The sequence below is a fragment of the Notamacropus eugenii genome, chromosome 5 (genome assembly GCF_028372415.1).
Source record: "Notamacropus eugenii isolate mMacEug1 chromosome 5, mMacEug1.pri_v2, whole genome shotgun sequence".
NCBI classification, from domain to species: Eukaryota; Metazoa; Chordata; class Mammalia; order Diprotodontia; family Macropodidae; genus Notamacropus; species Notamacropus eugenii.
This window is the reverse complement of record NC_092876.1, coordinates 318938867-318954404: the sequence shown is the minus strand read 5'-3', so window position 1 is coordinate 318954404 and position 15538 is coordinate 318938867. Positions and strand designations below refer to the sequence as shown.

Sequence of the window (15538 nt, the reverse complement as noted above, 5' to 3'; positions counted from 1 at the left end):
AAAACAAACGTGTGGCCTCCCATGATAACCTGGGTGTGCGGAGGGGAGTCGTGTGTTCCCTTGGGGTCTCGAGCAGGCCTTATGCATGGCCTGATGTCCTCTGGCTGGGAAGGGGGGAATAGACAGAACTAACCCAATAACCTGCCTTGGTGTGTGTCATGCTCTTTATCCTTTTTACCCTCTTTGGGACAGGGAGAGGTTGGGGAAAGTACCGGAGGGAATCAGGCAAGAAATAAAGATTTGTGGGTATGGTGTTTAGTTGAATACTTAAGGGTAGGAAGAGTAGGAGTAGTGGCTGATGAGTACATAGAGAGAACTTGGAAGTCAAGTTGGTACTGGATGCTCTGAATCAGGAGAACACTCCAGAGTCAGGGTTCATCCAGAGAGATCAGAGCAAGATAGGGGACCAGAACCAAGCAGGCAGTCAGGAACTGGGAAGCCCTAGATCCTAGAGAGCTGACCAAGACAGTGAGGTTGGTTAATACCCAGGCAAGCAATCTGGGCAGCAGATATGGGATGCCAGCAACATGGAGACCTTGATATGAAATATAATCATCATCCTTGCGCAGGAAGGTTCTTATACACTTCCTGCTAGGGGCCAGAACCAATCTTAGACCATAGTTGTAGACTACATTACCACAGCTCCCCAAACCCAGAAAATTTGGTTCCAAGTCTTCTGTAGTCCTTCAGGTTGGCTCCATTCGAGAGACCCCAACAGTGGGATATTCAGTGGGGCCCATCTGGTTTAGATGTGGCCTATAGCTGCTGTTGGGCCACTTCTACACACCCTGTCCCCCACTAGTTTCTCCTCCTGGCAGATTCTTTCTTCTTTTCAGTTACTATTTTGCTCCTCTTAATAGTAGTAACTACTACTCAGTTAACTTCTCAGTCACTTTTGGTGAGGGGCAGTGATTTGTATTTCTTTTTTTTAATTCAAATTAGTTACCTGGTATGTCTATTATTTTAAAAAACAGACCCAGCTCCTAGTTTTGTTTTTAATTTTGTCTTCAGTGACTTTCAGGACCACAGTTTTCTAACCTTTTAATATGAGGGAATTGGATTAGATGATCTCTAACTTCCTTTTAAGCTTTACCCTCCTAGGATTATCAGAGCTGAGAGAGTCCAGATGGAACCATTAGGTCTGCTGAACAGTGTTTGGGGACACAACACAAAAGAGAAAGAGAACAGTCCTGTCTGTGGTGGTTTCTTCACTAAGAATTTCTTTTGGATGATCTCCACTTGACCCCAAATACTCAGGCCCTAAAGGAATGGACCAAGGAGGAGTTAGGGAAGCTCATGTAGTGGCTGCTGGACTTTTGATTCTGAGTCAGCTGCCACATTCTAATCTTTAGACCTTTGAGTTCTATCAGCTGGGCTCATGTCTCTTGGGACAGAATGTCATCCTCTCTTTTGGGTGTAGTGTCAAACCAGAAGGATGAGATGGCTAGGTTTGGAGGTCTAGCCATGGGGGTTAGAGAGTACTGATGGAGAGGACTGTAGAGTGTAGGTGGCTCTTTGCAGGAGTAGGGCTAGGGTTTGGCTCTCACTTTTACTCATTTTTCAATTATTCAGGGGCTGACTACATTATCCACTCCCCTTGGCACCCCACTCCCTTTCTCTTGCATTGTAGCCACCTCTTTCTGGTGGAAGGGCAAGAGGAAAGGAAAGAAAAACCAGCCAACAAACATTTATTGCTTACTATGTGTCAGGAACTGTGATAAGTATTAAAGATACAAAGAAAGGCAAAAAACTGTCTCTAGCCTCAATGAAGTCACCTTATAATGGGACAACACAAAAGTAGCTAGGTATTTACAAGATGCATCTAATAAGGTCTTGAAGGAGGAAAGAAGCACCATCCAATATTTATTATAAATAGCTTTCATGTATCTGTGCTTACCTCTGCCTCCCATCTCTATGTATACTTGAGAATAAGCTTTGAATACTATGCGGCTTTTATCTACAAAAACATTAGAGGGACAGTGCCTTTTATAGAGGGAGTGTCTGAGGCTTTGGGTTAGCCTGCCTGGTCTTTGGGGCAGGTCCCAGGCTATCCAAGCCAGCTGGCATGAGCAGAACAGCTTGGGTTTGGATGCCTCGAGCCCCAAAGCTATCACAAAGGTCCAGAGAGGGGTTAGGAGTGAGTTAGTGGGGGAATCGGGCTACTTGGCTGTCTGCTTCCTACTGGTCATATGCAGACTTGGGGGTAGGAAATATTCTGGGAACATTTAGAATCTTTTCTGTTTTCTGTTTCTGTCATTGTCCCTAAAGCATTCAAACGTGGGCACTCAGACTCCTCCATGCTTGCTCCCTTTTACATAGTCATACACAGAAGGCATATTCATACTTGAATGCACACCTGTACTCTCATTTGCAGATACACATTTTTCCATACTCACAGATGTTCTCACTCCCTTTGTAATAAGCTTTAGAGTGGAGGTGCAGGCAAAGTCCATTGTGGAGTTTTCTCCCAGGATTCTATTTCCTCTGGGGCTGGGGTCCCTGTGCCTTGATCTAAAGGACCTGGCTAATGGCTCCTCTAAAAAAGTTACCTCCTGCTTACTACCTCCCATTGTCTCTGTCTCCATCTCTACAGTGACAATGCCCCCACGAAAGGGAACAAGAGTCCCTCACCACCACCCGATGGTTCCCCAGCTGGCACCCCTGAGATCAAGGTCAACCACGAGCCTGAACCAGCCAGCCTGGACACTCCTGGGGCTGCCATCCCCAAGTCGCCATCTCAGGTACCCCCTTGACCACACAATTCTTTCCTTACCTTTTTCTTCTGTCTATCTGCCTTTCCTTCCTTCCTTCCTTCCTTCCTTCCTTCCTTCCTTCCTTCCTTCCTTCCTTCCTTCCTTCCTTCCTTCCTTCCTTCCTTCCTTCCTTCCTTTTTCCCTCTTCCTCTGCTTTCCTTCCCTTCTCTCTCTTCACTTTTCACTCTTTTTTCTCCTTCTTTAAGTAAGGGAATGCCTTCTGTGGACTTCTCAATGCCCTCTTTTTTCTGCTGAGGCAGGAGGTTACGTTCTGGAGGTTATAGTGGAGGTCTATAAAGGAGATTTAGAAGCCTGTTTTATTCCCAGAGGGATGATTATCAGAGACTCCATGGAATCCCAGTATCCATCTTCTTATACCACCCTCCTTCCAAGCCCTCCCAGTCCCTGAGGGCCCTTCCTCAAAGTCTGAGTCTGGTCACCTCTAAAATGTTCTTGAGCTTTAGCAGTTTGGACAACTGTTCCCTCACTACTATCACTATTCATGCTGTCAGTACTCTGATTTCCCACATGTCCCCCAGTGACCCACTGCAGTCTGCTCAGCTCTCTTCAGTCCTTGTTCCTTTAGTGGAGTATTTTTTGGCTTTATTGGAGAACCAGACACCTTCGATTCCTGAAGGCCCCAGCAGTTCCCATGCTATGTACTTTCTTTGCGCTTGCCTCTTTGTATTCTGAATTTTTCTGTATGTAGCTCCTTCCTCTCCCCTATCCTTTCCTTTTCTTGTGGCTCTCCCACCCTTTTCTAGAGTGCATGCTACTACCCTCAGCCTGATCCAGGGCATGGAGGTTCTTCTGGGTCTTTCCAGTTTCCAGGACTTCCTGGAAGTATGCGTTACTGCCTTTTTCCTCTCCTATCCTGCAAGGTCAAATCCTACCTCATGTGCCAAGAGATGAAGATTGTTCTCATTTTTTTTGAATTTTCTCCTGAGATTTCCCTGAGAGCTGCCATAAATTAGCATACTCAGTGTTGGGGGTCACTGGGGATGGAGGATTATATGGAAGAGTGGAAGGAGATAGGCTACACTGATGGCTTAAGGAAGAATCATTTAGCCAAGCCCAAGGATCAAGGGGAAAAGTGGGAAAGAAAACTAAGGAAAAAGAAAGAAGGAAAAAAGGAAACTAAAAAAGGAGAAAAAGAGGAAAAGATAATGAAGAGGGATGGGGAGTGGTGGGAGAACGGGGGATGGAATCTGCTGGTTAGTAGATGGGACAGGCTCCCTAGGTCCAGATTCCTCATCAACCCCCTTTTGAGGCAAGCAGTTTGGTAGAAGGAACTGCTCCAATTTAGGGCTTTCAAAAATTATTTTAAAGTTGATTTAACTGAGTTTGGATTCCAGGGAAAGAGATGGAGGCCAGCTATGACATGGGTGACTCTCTTGGTCTTTGGCTGGTTGAAAAGGCTAGTAGTCAGAATGATGGAACCACAGCACCATCTGGTGGTTGCAGTGCTTCACTTCATGCCAGTCTCCCCCAGGTTAGATGTACTGATCAGGTCCTATAAAGAGTGGACATAAGGGAACACAACAGAGGGGAGCTGGGAAAGGGCATTTGCTACTGACAGAAGGCCTTCCCCTTTCTGAATAAAGGAAAAATATCCACCAAATTAGAGGTAGGTATTTCATTTACCTGGTTCAGTTAAATCAGTACCATTCTACCAAATCTAAGTAATTACATTAAATTCAGCAAGGCTTTATTAAGCACCTGTGTGAATTTGGCAAGAGCTTATTAAGGATATATTCTTTCTTCCCTTCCCTCCCTTTTCATTTTTTCCTACTTCTCTCCTTCAGCTTCACTATGTCTTTTTCCACTGTCAATCTTTCTGTTATCTCTTTTTCCCCCCCATTTTACCTGTTACGTCCCCAGCACAAGGAGTTAGTTCCCTTTCCTGAACGGGCTTCTGGCCCTGTTGGGTACATCAGACCTAGACACATGAAATAATAAAGAGACCCTGCAGGAGAGTTTCTGACTAAGAGATAGATTGCATGGTAAAGACTCATTTCTACTTGGTTGGTTCTGGGGGCGGGACACCAATGTGTGCTGTCATGATCTAGGAAATTTCCATGGAAAAGATGAGCTGGGTTTTACAGGATGGGGGTAGGATTTGGACAGATGGAAGACATACCTCTCACCTTCAGAGGGTAGATAGGGAGAAGCTGGATAGAAGGAGACAGACTCCTGAACTGAGATGTCCTTAGGGTCTGAGTGTCTCAGCTGTTGTTTTCCTCTCTTGAGCAGGTAGGTCCTTTCCTTGGGAGGGAACAGGTTTGGTGTTAGATGGATTTACTTTTTCTTTCTCTCTCCAGGGCATTGTTTTGAGGCTTAACTTTTCTTCCTTTCCATCCCTGAGGTTGAACTGGCATTTCTGGTGTCTGTGTTGAGATGTAATGATCATTTCGCATCTTGCCTCCCCTTCTCCAGCATAGGAGCCACCAGGATGGGAGGTGGATCCACCTGCTCCCATTTTCCTGACCGAGGCCAGCATCTCCTGCTCTGTGCTCATTGTCCATGATCTGTGGTTTGACTAACCAGAGCTTTGTCTTTGTCCACATCTCTCTGCCCCAACATGTTTGCCTCGTGGTCCCCTGCCCCCTGTCGTCGGTCGCACCCTACCCTTATCTGCCTGCAGCTTCGAAAAGGCCCACCAGTCCCACCGCCTCCCAAACACACTCCATCCAAGGAAATCAAGCAGGAGCACATTATCAGCTTGTTTGATGACAATTTTGTCCCCGAGATCAGCGTGACCACCCCCTCACAGGTCAGCCACGGCCATCCTCATTCATTCTCTCTGCCTTTCTTTCTTCATTTATCATCTATCATCCTTTTCTCCTACTCCTTTCCAGGAGAAATGAGGAAGAAACAGGATGGGTTCAGAGCATGTGCTGGCAGCTTGGGGTGAGAAAGGCGTGGAAGTGGATTTGAGTCGGGAATGATGTCTTTAGCATCCATATCGTATGGAAAGAAAAGCCCATTCTTACAAAATGAGGTCTGAAGGGGTGAAGTGGTTATGCTCCCTTCTGTTTCTGTATTTCAAGTTTTACAACATATGTCCCACCACAGTACACACTCCTTGGTTTATGTACTGCTTTTTATATATTGTCTATTGGGGGAAGGGACTTAATGTTTATATAATGCCTCCCATGTGCCAGGAGCTGTGCTAAGCACTTTACAAATGTTCTCTCGTTTGATCATTGAACCATTTTCAGGTTAATTTACAGATTATCTTGTCCAGTCCCTTTCTTTTACAAATGAGGAAACTGAGGCTTAAAAAGAATCATGGAGCTATACAATGGGAGCAGTGAGGTGACTTGGCCAAGTTCATCCAACTAGTTAGTGACAGAGTTGAGACTAGAACTCAAGTCACGTTCTCAGCCTAGGATGTTTTTCTACCCTAACTTATCCACCTATCTTGCTGCTAGGGGCAGATGAGTGTGGTGCAAGTTGGAATTCTATGGCTTGAGGAATAGAGTTGGGAAACCCTTTCTCTTCATTGAGAGGAACTAGGTGTAGCAGATAACACATTGAGCTTGAGGTCCAGAGAGACTTGGGCTTGAATCCAGACCGACACATAATTGCTCTGTGACCCTAGGTGTGATTCATTCATCCTTCTAAACCTCAGTTTGCGTATCTGTAAATACTGTCTGTGTTACCTATCTCAGATTCTTTATAAACCTTAAAATCCTATAGAAGTGTGAGCCGTTATCAATGCACACACATTTCCTGTGTGCAAGGCAGAGAGACGTTGCAGTATAATGGCTAGAATGTTGGATTTGGAGTTAGGTATAGTAATGACAGCTAATATCATATAGTACGTGCTATGTGTCAGCATGGTGCTGGGTACTTTACAAATATCTCATTTTATCCTCAAAACAACCCTGAGAGGCAGATGCTATTATTATCTCCATCTTACAGATGAGCAAACTGCGGCAGACAGGTGAAGTGACTTGCTCAAGGTCACACAGCTCTTATATGTTTGAGGTCAAATTTGAACTCTGGTCTTCCTGAGTCCTAGCTCAGCTGTGATCTACTATACTGCCATGCTTCCCTTAGAAGACCTAGGTTTAAATTCTGACTGTCACTAGGTGTGTTACCATGAGCTAGTCACCTACTGTGAGCCTCAACAAATTCTCCAAGACTAAAAATTAGAGCTGGATTGCTTCTGCATTGGAGGAGAGAGGCTCCCACAGTGATGAAATCACAGGTCCTTGGCATATTGACATATGCAGGGCTCAGTTTTGGAAATACAAGGATGAAAAATTGCACAACCCTCAACTTTATATTCTGTTAGGAATAGGCTGCTTTAAGAGGCAATGAGTTCCCTGTAATTGGAATTGTTTAAGCAGAGGCTCAGTGACTATTTGTTGGAGATTTTATGGGTGGAATTTCTGATTTGGCTATCTATTGGAATGTATAATTCCTAAAGTTTTTCCCAGCTTGAAGAATCTCTTATTCTGTGGACTTCCCCTCCTTTTTTTTTCCTTTTTGATACTGATCACATTCAGGCTGGAAGTCCTGACCCCTCTGCTAGTCATCAGCATGGTAGCTTTGACCTGAGTTGGTTCACCCTTCTTTGGGTAGTCTGGTAGTCCTTCTTCCCTCCCATTGTGCTCCATCTTGGGAGCTCACCATACTGGTGTCAGATTTTGTGTGGACACCTTATTGTCAGCACACAACAACTCAGAGCTCTAGAACCCAGGAAATCCATCAATCTGGGGTTGCAGGAGTGCACTACTGTGACTGGCATTCTGTGACCCTTTTATGGTTTATTCTGAGCCATTTTAGGATTTATTCAGATTGAACTGAGAAATTCTTTATAGGAAGTCCATATATTTCAGCTAGACTTTTTTTGGGGAGGCGTTCCAATGACTTGCCCAGGGTCACACAGCTAGTAAGTGTCTGAGGTTGGATTTGAATTCAGGTCTTCTCAACTCCAGGATCCATGCTCTATCCATCTAGCCGCCCCTTGAGCTTGACTTAATGGGAGAGACATGTCCCCTTAGATGACTTGCTGCACCTGCCTTCCTACTTTACTAGGAGAAAGGAAACCGCCAAAAGCCCCAGGCTCGCCGATGGCTTTTATCTTCCTCCCCATTCGTCTTCTCTACTCCATCCATGCTTGCTACTTCCCATAATTCACTGCATGTTTTTTCTCTCTCTCATTCTTCCTTCTACCTACTGCATGTCTTATGTGTTTGTGTGTACTGTTGGGGGAATACCATGGAGCCTGGCCTGAGGACCAAGCATGGTTTACATCCAGAGCATTCTCACCCTTGGTGCACAGAAGGGAGAGAGGGGCCACTGGGGCTTCTGGGACTGGGGGTGAGGGAAGGCCCAGCCTCACTGGACTCTCACTGATATGTCATCATTGTGATTGGCGACACAAAGGAAAGACTTCCAACAAAACAAGGGATTCTGGGAAAGGCCAGGAGGACTTTCCTCATAGGGTAGAGATTTGCCTGCTTCGAGGTAAGGGGAAAAATGACTTCTCAGGGGTCCATCCCCTCTTTGGTTTTCTTGTCGGGTTTTTTGTTTCTAAATAACTCTTTGTATTAGGTTTATTGACATTCTGAATCAATAGTTAGGCTATTTGATTTATTTTAGCCATCTTCCTGACTCTTACTGACCCTTTTTCTAGGCTCATATGCTGCCTCAAGCTAGGTGGTACAGTGGGTAGAGTGCAGGGCCTGGAATCAGGAAGACTCACCTTCCCTGAATTCAAATCTGCCCTCAGACACTTACTAGCTATGTGACCCTGGGCAAGTTACTTAACCTTGTTTGCCTCAGTTTCCACATCTGTAAAAAGAGCTGGAGAAGGAAAAAGGAGAAGGCAAACCTCTCTAGTATCTTTGACAAGAAAATCCCAAAGGAGATCATAAAGAGTCAGACTTGATTGAATAACAACAACGAAGGGCTGCCTTGAGCCCCATGGTGTAGCGTTCTCCTACCTCTTTCCATGCATGCCCAACCTCTGAAAGTGTTCACGATCCAAAAGGTCATCCTTCCTTCTGTCTCTCCCCTGTCCTCGCTCAGTGCAAATATCTCAGCGAGGTGTTGGGAGGAAAAGAACTGGGTGTGTGTGGACTTACACTGGTGTGTAAAATGATTGATACTAATTATAGAGACTTGCAATTTGAAAAGCAAACAATTGTACTAGCCTAAATAAATCTCTTAACTGTGAAATTTTATGCTTTGTGACAAAATGAAATGATTGAAGTTTAGGCAGTGATATTTTCTGAGCAGACAGACTGTCTAGCCTGTTCTCTGTTATGTCATATCTCTTCATCCATGGATGGCAAACTTATTTGGAGGGTATTTGGCTCTTGCCCCTATATGGAGTTCACCATATCCATTCCTGCAAAGTTGTTCTGTCATTTTCCAGTTGTGTCTGACTATTCATGACTCCACATTTGGGATTTTCTTGGCAAAGATACTGGAGTGGTTTGCCCTTTCCTTCTCTAGCTCATTTTGCAGATGAGGAAACAGAGGCAGACAGGGTTAAGTAACTTGCCCAGGCTCACACAGCTATTAAGTGTCTGAGGCCAGATTTGAACTCATGAAGATGAGTCAGGATCATGAGTCCAAGTTCAGTGCTCTCTTCACTGCGCCACCTAGCTGCCTCTCCATTTGTGCAAAAGCATCCTTTATTGACTCCCATATGGGGTAATGTATTGATCCTGTGAGCAATAGCTCTGAGACGTGGAGAGGGCAGTTTGAGAGATGCTAAGCCCTTGTTAAAGAATGCGAGAAGGCAAAAAACCTCATAGTAAAGAGAGGGAGGACACAGAAAAGATGTGTCAACGTCTCCTTAAATTTGAGGACACATGAGGAATGATGACCCACCTTAAAGTGCTACATAACATTAGTCATTATAATCTTGGAAGCATTGACTGGTCATGCCTTTTCAGGCCATGTCCTAAATATCTGTGGAGGAGGGGATGCTAGTTGTGAAGGTGCTTGCACAGGTGTGTGCCTATGTGCACTTGTACATGTAGATGGTCAGAGAAGGATGCATGTGTCCCCATGTACACATACCTTCTTATATATCTCTAATAGTCTAACATGCAAACTGCTTCCTCCTTTCCTGCTGCCAAGTTTGATGCCCCCGGGCCTTTCCAGGAAAATGCCAGTCTGTTGGATCTGGACTTTGATCCCATCCCACCAGTTGCAAGCCCTGTGAAGGCACCAACGCCCTCTGGTCAGGTTGGTTTGTCTCTTGGGCCGCTGTGCCTCCCAGAATCCCAATCTGGGGATCATGGAAGACCTCCTAGCAGAGCCCTCCAGGCTGCTCCTCTGCCTTTACTTGGTGTCATGTTTCCCTTTGTAACTATCTGGTGGGGGGCTCTGAAGGAGTGAGTACCTATTGTGGCATGAAGACAAGCAAGTTTTTTCTTTGAAATTTACTGTTAAAATGATTCCAGAGTACTCATGAGGAAATGTGTTACCTGTTGTCTGACATAGAGGCGACGGACTTGGGTACATATTAATTGAAATATTTTTTAGACCCAGTCAATTTGGTAATATTTTTGTTTGTGTGTATTTATTACAAGAAGTTTTTTTCCTTTCTTTTTCAGGGTGAGGATGAGGGGTGGAGGGGAGAGAAGGTGGATTTTTGTTCATCGAAAAAATTTTAAAATAATTTTGCCAGAAATTGAAAAAAATCTGTTAGTAATTTGTCTAATTATCCATGATTAGGCATCCCAGTTCATGGGGTTGAAGGCAAATTATTTACAAATAGATTTTATGCAGCTCTTGCTGATTAGGTAATTAGGCCTTTAGGGATATCCTAGGGGAGACCCCTGAATTGGGTGACTTGATCATATAGGTGGTCAGTCAGTAGAGACCATCTCCTTGAATGTGGAGCAAGGTCCCAGATCTCTTTGAAGACCCATGGGTCCCAATGCCTCAAGCCCTTTGATAATTCTGTCCTTGAGCCCAGCCTAGTTCAGTTGTAGGCACAATACCATCGAACGTAGGATCTGGGGGGTGGTCTTATCTGGGTGTCACTAATTGCCTGTGTTTGCTGGCCTGCTAAATCTAACTCTCTCTTTATCACACTTTGACATGCTTAGTCAATCCCATGGGATCTCTGGGAGGTAAGCTTTGTGTCTCCCCTTTTCAGGTGTCTCATCCTTCCCTTCTCCTTGGCATGGATTCAGTCCCCTCATCATGCTTTCTCCATGTTGGTGCTGTTTTCCTGCCCATTGGCTGTAGTAGGTTTTTATTCCAAAACCTCTTTTGTCTTTCTGTCATTTCTTCTGCCTGCCTGCCTGCCTCGTGTGCTTATCCCCTGGATCCAATTCTCCTGAGGGCTCACCCTTTCTGGTGTCATTGAAAGAGCACCTAGGATTCCCTCTGGGTATATGTAGCTGTATACACTGGTTTATATCCTGATGGGTAGAATGTATATATCATCCTAAAGCAGGAGTTCTTAACCTTAGGTTCCCTTTGGGGTCCATGGAGAGATTTCAGGGAGTCTGAGAACTTGGATAGTAAAATAAATTGTATCTTTATTTTTACTAACCTTTGTAATCCTGTGTATCTCATTTCATACATTTAAAAGCATTCTGAGAAGAGTTCAGTAAGGCTTCACTAGAGTGCTAAAAGGGTCTGTAACACACAAAAAGGTTAAGAACTCCCTGATCTAAAGATTGTTGAATCATGGAATGTTAAGATATGTAAATGATCATTCAATCTAGCCACTTTATTTTACAGATAGGGAAACTGAGGTCCAAAGAGGGAAGTGATATGCCCAAGGACAGCCAGCTAGTTAAAAAGCAGGGCTGGAACTCAGTCCTGTAACATTGATTTAATTTTCTTTTCATTATACTTTGTTTTTTCCGGTCTCTTTTCCTTCCAAACTGGGTGGTCCCATGAATGAGCTTGTTTCCTCCTAGATACACACACACACACACACACACACACACACACACACACACACCCCTCCCCCCACTTGTTTTCCTCTGTGTCCTTTCGTGAAGGCAGAGGACAGATCCAAGACACAGCAGGTTGAAAAGTAACACTTCCTGCATTCATTTCTGGGCTCCTGTCTTAAAAATATCAATAGTGTTGCAAGCAAAGCCAGGCCCTGTTTTAACAATTATTCAGATCTACCTCAGGAGTCAAAGCGGATAGCAAGCCTGTCAATAAGTTATTCATCAACAAGTCATCATTGACTCTTATCTGTGAATGGTTCAGATGGTTGGGAGATGCTACAGGGAACACAGGAGAATACTTGATTCATGTAAGCTGGTTGATATTGGTTCAACAAAACATTTGTTAAGTCCTTCCGTTGTGCAGTGCTGGAGATACAAAGATGAAACACAACACAGTCCCCGTCCTTAAAGAGTTTACAAATCTTTGAAGGGAAGTACAGCATGTAAACCAGTCAGTACACTGTGAGGTGGAAAGTGATGGGAACAAAAGAGAAATTCTAGGCAAAATGTTTTAGGGAAATTTGAGAGGAAGAGAGGGGAGATAATTTTATCCAGGGGGGAATTAGCCAACAAGGTGGACAACAAGGTGCTGCCTAAGTCTTGAAGAATTCTGAAAGGTTAGATTGAGTTAGGGATACATTCCAGGCATGAATACATACCTGTTGGATTGTAGGGAAGTATGCTCTTTGCGAACAGAGAAAAAGTCTAGGCCCTGGTTTAAACCATATATGTAATCAGAATTCAGAGACCAGAAAGATCATGGGCGTTAGAGTAGTTAAGGAAGCCCTCACAGAGGACTTGAGCTGGGCCTTGAACAATGGTTAGACTTTCAGTAGAGGGAAGGGTATTCTAGAAAGGTCTGTGAGAGAAGGCATGGGGTCAGAAATGAGTTTAGCAGCATGGCCTGGGAGGAGGGGACAGTAACAATGAGTTTCCTGGAGTGGTTGAGCAGGAGGTTTGTTCTGGAGAATAATTGGTGTTCCTTAAACCCTAGGAGATAGGAGGGTGGTACTGAATCCTAGTTGAAACTCAGCTCTGATTTGTTTCTGTTTTATCAGGGTGATACCTTATCATTAAATGTTCCAGGTCTTTGCAGACTCACTGATAATATTGTATTACAGAAACCACAGAACAGAAAAATAGTACCTCTTGAGATAATGCTTTTGCTGGGTCCTTTTAAGAATGGCATTTTAGGATCTCTGCTGGACTCTGGAAAGAAAAGAAGTAGAATGGTTAGATATCACTTTGTGGGACAAATGAGGGAATTTTACGGCCTGTTAAAGAGATGAGAAAGGGGGATGACTTGTCTAAAAGATTTGCTGAAACAACCCCTCACAAGGTACTAGGAGGGTTCCACACATTCAGAAGTCAGCAGAATGATGTTCTAATCTCACCACTGGCTCCCTGGAATTAACTTAGTGGGAGCAAGTTGAATTTCTAATTAGAGACAACTTTGCTGAGATTATAGATGGCTTGGGGCACAGACCATGGACTGTGAACTTCCATTGGTGACCTGTCATTATTTAGCTCTGACTTTGGGGAGAGTATGTAGAATAGACAGTCAACAAATCCTTATCAAGCTTTTGTTGTGTGCCAGGCCCTGGGGATAAAAAAAAAAAAAAAGGCAAAAACACAGTCCTCAACTCTACCCCTTCCACCAGGTTTGGCTGTAGGTCCAGATGCTGACTCCTGGATTCCATGTGCCTCTGTGTCCTCCCTCCCACCTTCTCTCTCTGGCCCATTGCTCATGTGTCTTTTCTCTTATCTTCTTACACCCTGACCACTACTTCCTTCCCTTGCCTCTCCTATTCCCTTTTCTCTTCTTCCTCCCCTTCTGCCCATGCCTGTCCCTAGGCTGCAGAGAGTCAAGCTGGCAGCCTGCAGTCTGTGGAGCAGGGCCCTGCTGATAGCGCCACCGAAGAGGGCGCATTTCCCGTGGTCTGGCCCAGCCAGACCTCAGAGCCTGGGCCAGCCCAAGTAAGTGCCCCACCCCACTTCCCAACTTGTCCCTGCCCTCCAGATGGAGGGGAAAAGGGGGAAGGAGAAGCTGGAACATTTGAATTAAGGAGAGCTTAGGACTTCAGAAAAGATACTCTTTCACCTATGGTTAGGTAGAGACCTGCCTAGAGTGTGGGAGCTAGGTGGTTCTCAAGTTCAGATGGTAGACAAAAGTCTCTTGCCACCTGTCCCCAGCTTGTTTAATGCCTTTAACGTAACGGTACTCATCTTTTGTTTTGTAGTAGGAACGTATCACTTCCTAACAGTTCTTCTAGGGCCTTATCCAAAGGAGCAGGGGAAGGAGGCAGCCGGAGAGAGAGAGAGAGCAGGAAGCGATCCGCAGATTGAGGGTGTAAGAGGAGCTCTTGAGTTCTGTTTAGGATGCTGGGTTCTATCATTCATCCTTCTGAGGACTCTATAGTAACATAATTTTCACCTGCATGTTCCCTGATGTTTTTCAAAGCACTTTGACAACCATAATTTCATTTGATTCCATAATGACTCTCTGGGATAGGTGAACTAAGGCCAGAATTACCCTTTGATGAATGAAGAAACTAAGATCCACTGACTTTAGGTGACTCTGCCTGGGATCACGTGGAGAAAGAGTAAATGAGCCAGTCCTTGGCTCTTGATCTATGCTCTTTTCAGTGTAGAAGAATCATGCTGTAGCCTATGGTTTTTAAGTGTGAATTCTGGAGGGACTAGGGGAATCAAGGAAGAGGGAAGAATGAGAATGTTCTAAGAGGCAGGATTTGTCCATAGGCTGCACACTTTGGTAAAGACGTGGGGGAAGATGACTGCTCTTTTTGGGGGTATTGATGGTGAAGGGGAAGTATCTGCTGATTCTGGCCTGATCCATTCTTCTTTGGGTGGGGAGAAGAGGATGCCTATTCCTACACTGTGGGGCCAAGCCAGGCTCTGACCTGGCTCTGGGATTTATGTTGCAGCCAGGAGATGTGACAGAGGCTGGCGCGACGAAACCAGCGGCTGTAGCTGAAGGAGCCAGTGAGACGGCAGCAAGTGACGGGGCCTCTGTAAGACCACAGGGAAGACAGACTTGTTTCTGTCTATTTCTGTCTTTTGCTCTTTGCTTCTGTCTCTGTCTTTCTTTTCCCAACCCCACCCTGGTGTGTGAATATTTAAGGCTTAATCCCAGTCCAGTGCTTCAATCCCTTTGCCCCATAAGCTGGACCCACACACCAGTGCCAGTGAGGATCCTGGATGGGCCGGCCTGTGACCCTCACTGACCGCCAAGGTGGATTCTGGGCCTGTGGGGCGACTGTCTTCTGTTACCCTTGCCCCAACATCCCAGCCAGCCTTCCACAGCAACTCCCTGATTCTGTCATCTCTTCCTTTCTTAGAGCTCCCTGCCTGCTGTGGTGGTGGAGACCTTCCCAGCCACCGTGAATGGAACTGTGGAGGGCAGTGCTCCCTCCAAGAGGTCTGACTTGCCCCCAGGATTCCTGTTCAAGGTAAGAGAAGGAGGAAGGAAGAAGCTCCTTTCTTTCCTAACTGCCTAGTATATGAAGGAATCAGCTTTTCTGAGGAAAGCAGGAAAGAAAGCCTCTCCACTTGGGGGAAGAAGGTAATTATTTCATTATGTTATATACATAATGTGTATTATACATGTGTGTATATGTGTATATATGTATGTGTATACATACATACGTACATATGCACACACACATTATAGAACATCTGACATTATCAACAGCTCTCCACATTCTCCACTAGTTCCCCAGAAAAGGATTCCCTTCCCAGCAGAAAAGAGTCTTGGAACCTATTAGTAAACAGCCAACAGAGCCTTGTATTGGGTTGAATCTCACAACAAAATAATTA

At 44.9% G+C, this 15538-nt stretch overlaps 1 protein-coding gene across 16 annotated transcripts in view; it reads left to right on the top strand.

Moving 5' to 3' along the window:
- BIN1 (bridging integrator 1) overlaps positions 1–15538 on the top strand; it is a 137636-nt gene that overhangs the window by 111381 nt on the left and 10717 nt on the right. For 4 of the 16 annotated variants that reach the window (XM_072613422.1, XM_072613421.1, XM_072613423.1 and 1 more), the window contains 6 exons: positions 2594–2741; positions 5398–5526; positions 9861–9968; positions 13556–13678; positions 14647–14733; positions 15061–15171. In XM_072613422.1, the coding sequence (XP_072469523.1) occupies positions 2594–2741; positions 5398–5526; positions 9861–9968; positions 13556–13678; positions 14647–14733; positions 15061–15171 (706 nt within the window). The remainder of the gene's footprint in view (positions 1–2593; positions 2742–5397; positions 5527–9860; positions 9969–13555; positions 13679–14646; positions 14734–15060; positions 15172–15538) is intronic. The other 12 variants (XM_072613430.1, XM_072613429.1, XM_072613436.1 and 9 more) reach the window with 5 other exon arrangements.